We start from the raw sequence: 13214 nt of genomic DNA, 5'->3' as shown, positions 1-13214 counted from the left end.
ACAAATACGAAGGGGCATGTACTGCTACAGCATGGTGAGTCAATGTCTACAAGCCTCTGGACTTGGAATGCTTCACCAGTCACAGAAAGAATGACTGTTTATAAATGATAATATTAACTTGTGAGCTGTGCTGGCACATGACCAGTCTTTGAAAAGATTGCGTTATTCCAGTACTGTCAGATTTAGCAGCACTGGGGCCTGGCCTGAGATTTCTGTGCATATAGTTCTGACTGCCGTTTTGCAGTGTTCATATGTCTTGTCAAACTTTCGGGCATGGTATGGTGGTCACAAGCCCTGCTGCCACAACTAACTTCTTGTACATTGGTATTCTGAGCCAGGTTAAAGAACATTCAGAGCGGTGGACTGAAGGAACTTGGGTAATTGTCCTAAACCATGGAACATGCTCAGCTACTTGTGTGCTGCACTTGCAACACAAAGTTTGGCTAGATAGTCAATGGCATAGATCTTTGAAACTCAACTGTCTCTACTACTGTCTATTTAATAACAATAAATTGAAGACATGTTTTAGCAACGAGGAACAGTGCAGGGAGGAAATTCAGGTGTATGCTTTATTGGACTTAAACGAGAGCAAGTCCCACTGTAAGATGATAATGGGGGATTTAAATGTGAATGAAAAACAAAGAGTCTTTTGTGGCAAACTTCAGTTTTAACAACCGAATGACTGATTCCATACTTCAGTAGGTTTTATGAAGTGCAACAAGTATCCTTTTTTTTTTTTTGAGAAAGATATAAATAGAAAATTGGCTTGATAAGGACCAAATGGAACTAAAAATGATAAGTGTTGCAGACAGTTAAGAAATTGTGCACATTATGATTATCCCAAATCATTTTAATCAAGCATATGATAACAGGAACATGCTAATATGCTGAATTAGACAAAACTATTCAGACTTTTCATAGAGAGACAGAGAGAGAGAGAGAGAGAGGGTGTGTGTGTGTGTGTGTGTGTGTGTGTGTGTGTTAGCGTTTGATGAGAAATGGATGAGGATTGAAGAAACCACAGATTTGAAAACTATGTGAGTATGAAAGAAACAAAAGAGAAACTTGGAAATTTGCAGGTAGACATTACATTTCATCAGTTAAGATGGCAGTTCGTGCAGTAACTCAAAACAAAGACAAATTGTACAATTGTTTGAAAATGTATTTAATTGTTATGTTGTTTGAGGCAAGTCAGAATTACAATTATTCAATTACAAATAATGGCTCTCAATAATAAAATATTAAAGCTGCAGGAGAACAGGATCATACTAAATTATTCATGAAATGTCAGTGGAGAAAGCTAGTTCCTCAGAACTGAAACAGTGCTGTAATTGTTGTAGGTGGCAGTAAAGGCAGTGAAAAGCCATAGAACTGTTAGCAGTGGAGTTTAAGTAGCTGCTGTTGATTATGAAGGAAATAGAACATGCCTGAAAATTACTCTTTGTGTTTCCGAAATATTATGTTAATATGTTGTACTCTTTTGTCCCATCTCTCTCTCTCTCTCTCTCTCTCTCTCTCTCTCTCTCTCTCTCCCCCTCCCTCCCTCCCTCCCTCCCTCTCTGCCCCCCCTCCCTCTCCCCCTACACCTTCCTATGTCTCTCCTTTCCTCCCTCTTATCTCTCGGCCTTCTCTTCCTCTTTCTTCATGTTACCAACTCTTTCCACCTCTCGTATCTGTCACACTTTTCTTCCACCATCTTCATGTTCCCTGTTCTTTCCACCCATCTCTCCATCCCTTCTTTGTTTTAGTAATTCACTGTCTCCTCCACTCTGTTCATATTTTAAACTGTTCATTGTTTTTGTTTCCCTCCCTCTCCATATACATCTGTCATCCCCTTTAAATGAAGATGTGTTCTCCCTGCTTTCATTCACTTATAAATCAACAGCAAATTGTCACTATATGTTTAAGTGAAAGAGAATAGTATTCCAGAAACTGTTACAATGTTTAAGATGTTTGTCTTGCATTTGTGAGGTTGGACATCCAAATTTAGGTTTTCAGTGGTTTCCGTATGCAGCTTAAGGCTCCCCCTGCGGGTTTGGGGGTTAGAATAGCCCCGCGGTATTCCTGCCTGTCATAAGAGGCAACTAAAAGGAGTCTCAAACTTTTCGGCCGTATGTGATGGTCCCCTGTTGGGTTTGACCTCCATCTCTCAAAATTTTTCCGAAGAGCGAGCCGATTGGGGGAAGGGCGCCTTACTTGGTGCATTGTGTCCATCTAGCGATCAGACCTTTTGCCAGCTTCTTTGTCATTGCATTGCAGTCCTGCCCGCTCTCCATCTCTTGGGCATGGATACGTTCCTGCGTGCACTTTCCACCTTGCGCTGTGCAGTGTCACTTTCTGCACTGACGGCGACCATGGACCACATGTCACCTAACATCCAGCACGGTAACCAGTCCGTTGTGGTGGGGCCGCCATGTACCCTGTTGGTTGTAGCCCCCTGACAACACAGGGATTGCTCTACTGATGCCTGCGCCGTTAACTCCCCATGTATGCCAAGGAGTAGATGCCCGTCTCATCTACATCTACATCTACATTTATACTCCGCAAGCCACCCAACGGTGTGTGGCGGAGGGCACTTTACGTGCCACTGTCATTATCTCCCTTTCCTGTTCCAGTCGCGTATGGTTCGCGGGAAGAACGACTGTCTGAAAGCCTCTGTGCGCGCTCTAATCTCTCTAATTTTACATTCGTGATCTCCTCGGGAGGTATAAGTAGGGGGAAGCAATATATTCGATACCTCATCCAGAAACGCACCCTCTCGAAACCTGGCGAGCAAGCTACACCGCGATGCAGAGCGCCTCTCTTGCAGAGTCTGCCACTTGAGTTTGTTAAACATCTCCGTAACGCTATCACGGTTACCAAATAACCCTGTGACGAAACGCGCCGCTCTTCTTTGGATCTTCTCTATCTCCTCCGTCAACCCGATCTGGTACGGATCCCACACTGATGAGCAATACTCAAGTATAGGTCGAACGAGTGTTTTGTAAGCCACCTCCTTTGTTGATGGACTACATTTTCTAAGGACTCTCCCAATGAATCTCAACCTGGTACCCGCCTTACCAACAATTAATTTTATATGATCATTCCACTTCAAATCGTTCCGCACGCATACTCCCAGATATTTTACAGAAGTAACTGCTACCAGTGTTTGTTCCGCTATCATATAATCATACAATAAAGGATGCTTCTTTCTATGTATTCGCAATACATTACATTTGTTTATGTTAAGGGTCAGTTGCCACTCCCTGCACCAAGTGCCTATCCGCTGCAGATCTTCCTGCATTTCGCTACAATTTTCTAATGCTGCAACTTCTCTGTATACTACAGCATCATCCGCGAAAAGCCGCATGGAACTTCCGACACTATCTACTAGGTCATTTATATATATTGTGAAAAGCAATGGTCCCATAACACTCCCCTGTGGCACGCCAGAGGTTACTTTAACGTCTGTAGATGTCTCTCCATTGAGAACAACATGCTGTGTTCTGTTTGCTAAAAACTCTTCAATCCAGCCACACAGCTGGTCTGATATTCCGTAGGCTCTTACTTTGTTTATCAGACGACAGTGCGGAACTGTATCGAACGCCTTCCGGAAGTCAAGGAAAATGGCATCTACCTGGGAGCCTGTATCTAATATTTTCTGGGTTTCATGAACAAATAATGCGAGTTGGGTTTCACACGATCGCTGTTTCCGGAATCCATGTTGATTCCTACATAGTAGATTCTGAGTTTCCAAAAACGACATGATACTCGAGCAAAAGACATGTTCTAAAATTCTACAACAGATCGACGTCAGAGAGATAGGTCTATAGTTTTGCGCATCTGCTCGACGACCCTTCTTGAAGACTGGGACTACCTGTGCTCTTTTCCAATCATTTGGAACCTTCTGTTCCTCTAGAGACTTGCGGTACACGGCTGTTAGAAGGGGGGCAAGTTCTTTCGCGTACTCTGTGTAGAATCGAATTGGTATCCCGTCAGGTCCAGTGGACTTTCCTCTGTTGAGTGATTCCAGTTGCTTTTCTATTCCTTGGACACTTATTTCAATGTCAGCCATTTTTTCGTTGGTGCGAGGATTTAGAGAAGGAACTGCAGTGCGGTCTTCCTCTGTGAAACAGCTTTGGAAAAAGGTGTTTAGTATTTCAGCTTTACGCTTGTCATCCTCTGTTTCAATGCCATCATCATCCCGGAGTGTCTGGATATGCTGTTTCGAGCCACTTACTGATTTAACGTAAGACCAGAACTTCCTAGGATTTTCTGTCAAGTCGGTACCTAGTATTTTACTTTCGAATTCACTGAACGCTTCACGCATAGCCCTCCTTACGCTAACTTTGACATCGTTTAGCTTCTGTTTGTCTGAGAGGTTTTGGCTGCGTTTAAACTCCCTGGGGCATCAGGACTCGCGGCAATGGCCATCCTGCCAGGTGGCTATTGCTGCAGCTGGGTGGTGCCCGTGGGGAGGGCCCTTGGTTGGAGTAGGTGGCATCAGGGCAGATGACCTGCAATGAAGCGTGGTACATCATCTCTCGCCGGCAGCCAGCCGCCAGCAGTCTCTAAGCGTTCTTGGGCTCAATTTAATGCTCAGAAGTACGATCCGAAAATGTTCTCCTCTCTGGCCACGCCGTGGGAGGAGCATAAGTCTCAGGATGGAGGTAACAGTTATTCGCCCCGATTCTTAGTTTGCATGAGAGCTGATGGGAAGTCTTTTCTATCCACAAAGCCTCAGTTCATCGTCGAGCATTTAGAGGACAAGTTTGGGGAGGTGGAGGGCTTGTCCAAAATGTGCTCCGGGTCAGTACTGATACAAACGGCATCCTCCGCCCAGTCACGCAGGTTACTTGCTTGTGACAAGTTGGGGGATGTTAACATTACCATTACACCACATAAGAGTTTAAATATGGTCCAGGGTGTTATTTTCCATAGGGACCTACTTTTGCAGTCTGATGACGAGCTGTGCGCCAACTTAGAGCGTAGAGGTGTTCATTTTGTGTGGCGCGTTCATCGGGGTCCGAGGGACAATCAGGTTGCTACCAGTGCCTTCATCTTGGCCTTCGAGGGTGATACATTACCGGAGAAGGTCAAGGTGATGGTCTACCGTTGTGACGTCAAGCCCTATATCCCTCCCCCGATGCGGTGCTTTAAGTGCTGGAAGTTCGGTCATATGTCTTCCCGCTGCACTTACAGCCTTACATGTCGAGATTGCGGATGCCCATCACATCCCAATACTCCATGTGGCCCACCTCCCATCTGTGTCATCTGCGGAGAGCATCATTCACCTTGCTCGCCAGACTGCAAAGTCTTTCAGAAAGAGTGCAAAATCATGGAATATAAGACCCTGGACCGGCTGACCTATACTGAGGCCAAAAGGAAATACGACAGACTACATCCTGTGCGAATGGTGTCTTCTTATGCAGCTGCTACAACGACTGTGCTAGTCCCATCAGTTTCGAGACTTCCAGCCAGATCGATGAGCAGTACAACTACTCCTGCCCCCTTGCCCGTGGGGTGCTCTACCCAACCGGTTGCTCCTGCACCAACTACCTCAGGAGCAACATCCTCCCACCCATCGGGGACGTCCGTCCCCGCTTCTCAGCTGGAGAAGCGTCTCACTCCTTCGGCTGCTCTCGCCCGTAAGGGTTCCCTTGGGACCCTCCCTTCCCAGGCTTCCACCGGCGGGAAGGATGACGCCCGACAGTGGCATGAGTCCCCACCAGTGGCTGGTCGTAGGGCTTCGCGATCCTCCTCCGTCCCGGAGACTGATTTGGTGAGGCCTTCCCAGCCGGTGAAACCCAAGGTTCAGCAAGAGAAGTCCAAGCGCAAGACCTCTAAGGCCAAAGAAATTGCGGTGGCACCGACCCCACCGCACCCTTCGAGCTCTGCGTCTGAGGATGAGGTCGAGATTCTGGCGTCCGCTGAGGACCTTGATCTCGCCAGTCCCTCAGACGCCATGGATGTCACTCGCACGGGTACTGAATCGGTGGCAATGAGTGAACAAGCGGCGTAAATTGCATTCCCAGTCCCTTCACGCCTTTCTCAGCCATGGACAATATCATCCTCCAGTGGAACTGCAGCGGTTTCTTCCACCATCTAGCTGAGCTCTGACAACTTATCAGCCTTCACCCTTTCTTCTGCATTGCTCTTCAGGAAACTTGGTTTCCAGAAATGCGAACCCCCACCCTCTGTGGCTATTGGGGTTATTGTAAGAACTGGGCAGCTTATGGAAGGGTGTCTGGTGGTGTCTGCCTCTACGTCCTTCACACTCTGCACAGCGAGTCTGTCCCTCTCCAAACACCTTTAGAGGCTGTTGCTGTTCGGGTGTGGCCGCCACAGGCTGTTACCATCTGCAGTCTTTACCTTTCACTGGATGGTGATGTCTCGCAGCATGTCCTGGCTGCGCTGATAGCCCAATTGCCGCCACCTTTCTTGTTACTGGGCGACTTCAACGCCCATAACCCTCTGTGGGGTGCGTCAGTGGCAACAGGTCCGAGGCTCCACCATTGAACATTTATTGGCGCAGCTCGATCTTTCGATTTTAAATGACGGTGCCTTCACACACTTCAGTGTGGCGCATGGCACATAATCCGCCATTGACCTTTCGATCTGCAGCCCTAGCCTCTTACCGTCTGTCCAATGGAGAGTGCATGATGACCTATGTGGTAGTGACCACTTTCCGATGTTTCTGTCACTTGACACAACGTCACTCTTCTGGGCGCCCTAGCGGATGGGCTATGAATAAGGCTGACTGGGACTTGTTTTCCTCCACTGCCGCTATTGAGCCTCTCTCTAATGATGACATTGATGCAGTGGTTCAATTGGTCACCACCGTCATCGTTACTGCCGTAGAATCTTCAATTCCCCGTTATTCTGGGTCCCCTCGGAGGAGGACTGTGCCTTGGTGGTCGCCTGAGATCACTGAGGCAATTAAAGATCTCCGGCGGGCGCTACAGCGTCACAAGCGACGTCCCTGCATTGAACACCTCATCACCTTCAAACAGCTGCATGCGCGGGCCTGCCACCTTATCCGCCAAAGCAAGCAGGAGTGCTGGGAGCGGTATGTGTCCACCATTGGCCTCCATGTCTCTCCATCGCAGGTGTGGGCCAAAATCCGACACCTCGATGGCTATCGGACCCCTGTCAGCGTCCCTGCGCTCTCACTGAATGGAGCACTTTGTACAGACTCCGACGAAATTGCCAACAGCTTGGCAGAGCATTTTGCTCTGAGCTCCGCTTCTTCCAATTACCCACTGGTCTTCCGCTCCATTAAAGAGCGGATGGAACGTCGGAGCCTTCCTTTTCGAACCCACCATCCGGAATCCTACAATGTTCCATTCAGTGAGTGGGAATTTCACAGTGCCCTCGCCGCTTGTCCTGATACCGCTCCTGGGCCAGATGGCATCCACTGTCAGATGCTGAAACACCTTTCAGTGGACTGCCAGCGGCGGCTCCTCGACCTTTACAACCGTATTTAGGTTGAGGGTGAATTTCCGTCGCAATGGCGGGAAAGTATTGTTATCCCCATTCTGAAACCAGGCAAGAACCCTTTGGAGGTGGACAGCTACCGTCCCATTAGCCTCACCAGCGTTCTTTGCAAGTTGCTTGAACGGATGGTGAGCCGGCAGTTGAACTGGGTACTGGAGTCTCAGGGCCTTCTGGCTCTGTCTCAGGGTGGGTTCCGTAAAGACGCTCCGCCGCCGACAATCTGGTGAGCCTGGAGTCGGCCATCTGTACTGCCTTTGCCAGCCGTCACCACCTGGTCGCTGTCTTTTTCGACATGCGGAAGGCGTACGATACAACATGGCATCATCACATCCTTTCTACGCTTCATGGATGGGGTCTTCGGGGCCCTCTGCCGATCTTTATCCGCAATTTTCCGTCGTATCGTACCTTCCGCGTGCAAGTTGCGGCCTCCCATAGTTCCTCCCGAGTCCAGGAGAACGGGGTACCACAGGGATCTGTCCTCAGTGTCTGCCTGTTTTTAATTGCCATAAATGGGCTCGCTGCAGTGGTGGGAAATTCTGTCTTCGCTTCCCTGTATGCTGACGACTTCTGCCTTTACTACAGCTCTATTGGCATTGCAGCTGCTGAACGTCAGCTACAGGGCGCTATCCGTAAGGCGCAGTCTTGGGCTGTCGCTCATGGGTTTCAGTTTTCGGCAGCCAAGACCTGCGTTATGCATTTCTGCCGGCGACGCACTGTCCACCCGGAGCAGCGGCTTGATCTTAATGGCGAACTTCTTGCTGTGGTTGAGACGCATAGTTTTTTGGGTGTAGTTTTTGATGCCCGGTTGACTTGGCTGCCTCATATTCGGCAGCTTAAACAGATGTGTTGGCGGCATCTAAATGCTCTGCGATGCCTGAGTCACACCAGGTGGGGCGCCGACCGATCTACTCTCCTACGGCTCTACCAGGCATTAATACAGTCTCGTCTGGATTATGGGAGCCTGGCTTATGGCTCAGCATCCCCATCTGCGCTGCCGGTGCTGGACCCCATCCTACACAATGGAATACGACTTGCCACTGGTGCCTTCCGGACCAGCCCAGCAGACAGCATCCTTGCGGAGGCAGGTGTCCCTCCATTGCGGTTAAGGCGCCAAAATTTACTGGCCACTTATGCTGCCCATGTTTTAGCTTGCCCGGGCATCCAAACTATCGTCTCCTGTTCCCGCAAACAGTCGTCCATCTGCCAGACCGTCGGCCCCAGTCAGGTTGTACGATCGCGGTCCGCATCAAAGAGCTTCTCTCCGGGCTTAGGGTTTTCACTGTCCCACCTCCTTTCCGGGCCACTTTGCGTACACCCCCATGGTGTGTTCCTCGCCCTTGCCCGAAGGACTCAGTCCCTCCAGAGGCCTTCTGCCGCCGCTTTTATTCCATCCTGGCCACGTATCAGGGCTCTGGTGTTGTTTACACTGACGGTTCGATGGTTGCTGGTCGTGTCGGTTATGCGCTAACTCTAGGGGACCATGCCGACCAACGTTCATTGCCGGCTGGCTGCAGCGTTTACACTGCTGAGCTGGTCGCCATCTTTCGTACCCTAGAGTATATCCGGTCCTGCTCAGGTGAGTCCTTCGTGATCTGTAGCGATTTACGAGCGGTTTACGAGCTCTCGACCAGTGTTTCCCTCGTTCTCGTCTGGTGATGGCTATCCAGGAGTCCCTGCATACTCTTGCCCGTTGCGGCCGCTCTGTGGTCTTTGTGTGGACCTCTGGCCATGTTGGGATACCTGGCAATGAAAATGTTGACCGCCCGGCGAAAGAGGCCACCAGTAAACCATCTCTGGAGATTGGCCTCCCGGCGACTGATTTGCGGGCAGTCTTACGCCGTGAAGTTCTATCGCTTTGGGACACTGAATGGCGCAGTCTGCCCACGCCAAACAAACTCCGTCCAATCAAGGTGACGACGACTGTGTGGCGGTCGTCCATGCGGGTCTCCCGCCAGGAGTCTGTCGTCCTCTGCCGGCTGCGCATTGGGTACACTCAGCTGACGCACGGCCACTTATTGCGCCGTGAGGACCCACCTCTATGTCGCTGCAGCTCTGTTTTATCTGTGGTCCACATTGTACTGGAGTGTCCGCTTTTAGCTTGTGCTCAGGCAGACGTTCGCACTGCCTGACACGCTCCCTTCCCTTTTAACAGATGACCCTGCTATGGCTGGCTTAGTTTTGCATTTTATTCGGGCAGGGGGTTTTTATCATTTAATCTGAGTGTTTGTGTTTTATTTTATTGTTTTCTGTTGATTCTGGCCTTTGGCCTATGGTTTTAAACTCAGTTTTTAATGTGTTCTCGGTGGTTGGCTTTTCCTTTTTTTTTTGTTCCTATGGTTGGCCAACCACCGTCACACTCTGTGTGATTTTATTTCGTTTTGTCTGGTCCTTGTCTACGTTTCTTTTGTTCTGTGTCGTCTGTCTCCTATTCTGTTGAACGGTTTTTAGTCTCTGTGGGTATTTTTAGTATTTGGAAAAAGGGACCGATGACCGTCGCAGTCTGGTCCCTTGCATCCCCCAAACCAAGCAACCAGCTTAAGGCAGAAATTGGAATGCTTATTTTGAAAAGGACATTGCATATTTCTTACCTAATCTTTATCCTGTCAGGCTTGTGCTCAGTCTCTGATATCTACATTGATGATGGCACATTGATTTTTAATCTCTCTTCTGTTCTTCTTGTTAGTTTTGAGAATTATTGTTTGCTTGTAATTTTTTATAATGTTTAGAATACCTAACTTCGACGAGTTTAGTTTCTGCCTAGAACAGTTATCCATTTCTATCATTTTTCACTAGAAGGTTAGATGACCATAATGATTTATTGGGATAATTTGAATTTTGTTCATTTTGAGTACTCCATAGGTAATGTAATAGAGACTACTAATGATTTTTAACCATGTATGTCAATTTTAAAGTGAAACACTTGTGTGGTGTAAGACTAGAGCTGTAGACTCAAAACTATGTCACTGAGTTGATGTAAAAGTGGTGGTGCGTGTAAGGATTGTAATTGTTTCATATTTCTCTGTGAGTTTTATAATCTAAAAATAAAATCTTATTCACAGTGGGAAAGCAAGAAAGGGCGATGGAAATGATCTCACTCCAAATCCACGTAAACTATATAATATTGGAAAAGAATTGGACAAACTGAACCGGATTATTAATGATATGACTCCAGTCAGTGAACTGCCCTTCAATGTGAGGCCCAAAACACGCAAGGAAAAAAATAAGCTAGCTTCCAGGTAAGTGATCTTTCAGAAAGATTTATCCAAGATGTAGCTATGTTTTTAGTGCTTATTGTTAATATCATGTTTTAAATAGATATTTCTTTTTCTAAGCGTTGGGACACAGAAAGAATAATATGCAAGAATAGTGCTATGATCCTTTATTCAATTCCCTTAGTGGCATATATTTTATTTTATTTTATTGAGAAATGTAAAAAGCTGGGCCTTGCCAATTATGTTACTTGTAATAGTATACTTGTTGTGTTGTTGTGGTCTTCAGTCCAAAGACTGGTTTGATGCAGCTCTCCATGCTACTCTATACTGAGCAAGCCTCTTCATCTCCCAGTACCCACTGCAACCTACATCCTTCTGAATCTGTTTAGTGTACTCATCCCTTGGTCTCCCTCTACGATTTTTACCCTCCACGCTGCCCTCCAGTTCTAAATTTGTGATCCCTTGATGCCTCAGAATATGCCCTACCAACTGATCCCTTCTTCTAGTTAAGTTGTGCCACAAATTTCTCTTCTCTTAATTTCTATTCAGTACCTCCTCATTAGTTATGTGGTCTACCCATCTAATCTTCAGCATTCTTCTGTAGCACCAGATTTCGAAAGCTTCTATTCTCTTCTTGTATAAACTATTAATTGTCCTCGTTTCAATTCCATATATGGGTACACTCCACACAAATACTTACAGAAACGGCTTCCTGACACTTAAATCCATACTCGATGTTAACAAATTTCTCTTCTTCAGAAACGCTTTCCTTGCCATTGCCAGTCTACATTTTATATCCTCTCTACTTCGACCATCATCAGTTATTTTGCTCCCCAAATAGCAAAACTCCTTTACTACTTTAAGTGTCTCATTTCCTAATCTAATTCCGGCAGCATCGCCCGATTTAATTCAACCACATTCCATTATCCTTGTTTTGCTTTTGTTATTGTCCATCTCCCTTTCAAGACATTGTCAATTCCATTCAGTTGCTCTTCCATGTCCTTTGCTGTCTCTGACAGAATTACAATGTCATCGGCGAACCTCAAAGTTTTTATTTCTTCTCCATGGATTTTAATACCTACTCCATAGTATACTTAAAAAACACAAAAAAGCCACCTTTAATAGAAAAAGTGATTTTTATTTTAACACATGATGATTTCAAGCCCTGTGACTCATCTTCCAGTGCTTGAACAGTCTGTTTCATTTTTGAAAACAGGTGACTGCTGGTCGTGTTAAGAGTATGTAGATGTATTACAAAGTGATACACTCTCACTATTTTACAATTTTTTTTTTAAATTGTAGTTACAGTGTGTCACCTCGTAATTACACCTATGTACTCTTTGACAGCAACATTATAAACCTTCTTAAGAAAATGATGTAGACTGTTCAAGCACTGGAAAATGAACCCCCAGGGTTGAAAATGCATGGTGTATTAAAAGAAAAATCAGGTTTTTTAGTAAGGACAGTTTTACTTTTTATGAAAGTATCACAGTACTGACAATAATGGACAAAATTAAGAATGTGTAAACTTGAAGAAGTGAGTTACCATATTTTTACTGATGGTTCTGTACATGACTTAGCTCACCAGGGCTATATTGTCCCATTAAAAGAATGCACTGGTCACTTTGAAGTGCTGTGGATGGTGAGAACTGGTAACAGGCAGCCACGTAGCCCTCTATTGTGAACGTAAGTCAAGGCAGTGAAGTGGTGTGTACATGTCAGTAGATCAAATGGAATTGAGCTGTAAGATGGGCCTTATATAGGCAGGCAAAATATAGTTATAATTTTTTAAGTTGCCCGATGGCTCAGAGTATTAATGTGGATTGTCCAACATGTCTGCAAGGAATGGTCTACCAGTTGCATCCTTGTAACAGGGTGGTACGAATAATGGTCAGAGAAGATCCTAATCAACAGAGACCAGAGATAATAGGTTTTAAAATTGACGGTATTTGTAGCTGACAGTGGTTAAGGCACATCCCAAACAGTTTCTGAGTGAACATTGTATGCAGTGTAAATTTGGAGTCAAATACTTCACAAAAGGTTAGTGTTCTTAGCAACACAGGAGTGAGACAAGCAACCTGCAAACTGGAGAGCAGCTGACTAGAGGTTTGTAGTGTGGGGCGAGTTTTGATCTTGCTTATTTTTTTCAAATGCACATTTTCAAGTGCACCGACAGCCCAATGAGTTGTTTAATCCGCAGTTTGAGGATTGTTTAGTTCAGGCTAGATATAGTTCTCTGATGTTTTCGACCTGTCTTCCTTACTGTGACTTGACACATTATAATAAACATGGACCAGAATGTTTATTGAAATATTCTTGGTGACCAGGTATTACCTTAATGAAATTTCCACTCTGCAGTGGAGTGATATGAAACTTCCTGGCAGATTAAAACTGTGTGCCAGACTGAAAGTCGAACTCAGGATCTTTGTCTTTCGTGGACAGGTTCTCTGCCAACTGAGCTACCCAAGTACGACTCATGACCTGTCCCCATAGCTTCAATTCTGCCAGTACTTTGTCTCCTAGCTT

General features: G+C 46.3%; 1 protein-coding gene across 3 annotated transcripts in view; it reads left to right on the top strand.

The window, feature by feature from the left end:
• The window catches only part of LOC126088914 (protein CREBRF homolog), a 114107-nt gene that overhangs the window by 52136 nt on the left and 48757 nt on the right, over positions 1–13214 (top strand). For all 3 annotated transcript variants that reach the window (XM_049906870.1, XM_049906871.1, XM_049906872.1), the window contains exon 5: positions 10536–10712. In XM_049906870.1, the coding sequence (XP_049762827.1) occupies positions 10536–10712 (177 nt within the window). The remainder of the gene's footprint in view (positions 1–10535; positions 10713–13214) is intronic.

This window comes from Schistocerca cancellata, chromosome 1 (assembly GCF_023864275.1).
Source record: "Schistocerca cancellata isolate TAMUIC-IGC-003103 chromosome 1, iqSchCanc2.1, whole genome shotgun sequence".
Classification (NCBI taxonomy): domain Eukaryota; kingdom Metazoa; phylum Arthropoda; class Insecta; order Orthoptera; family Acrididae; genus Schistocerca; species Schistocerca cancellata.
This window is presented reverse-complemented; position numbering and strand designations above follow the sequence as displayed.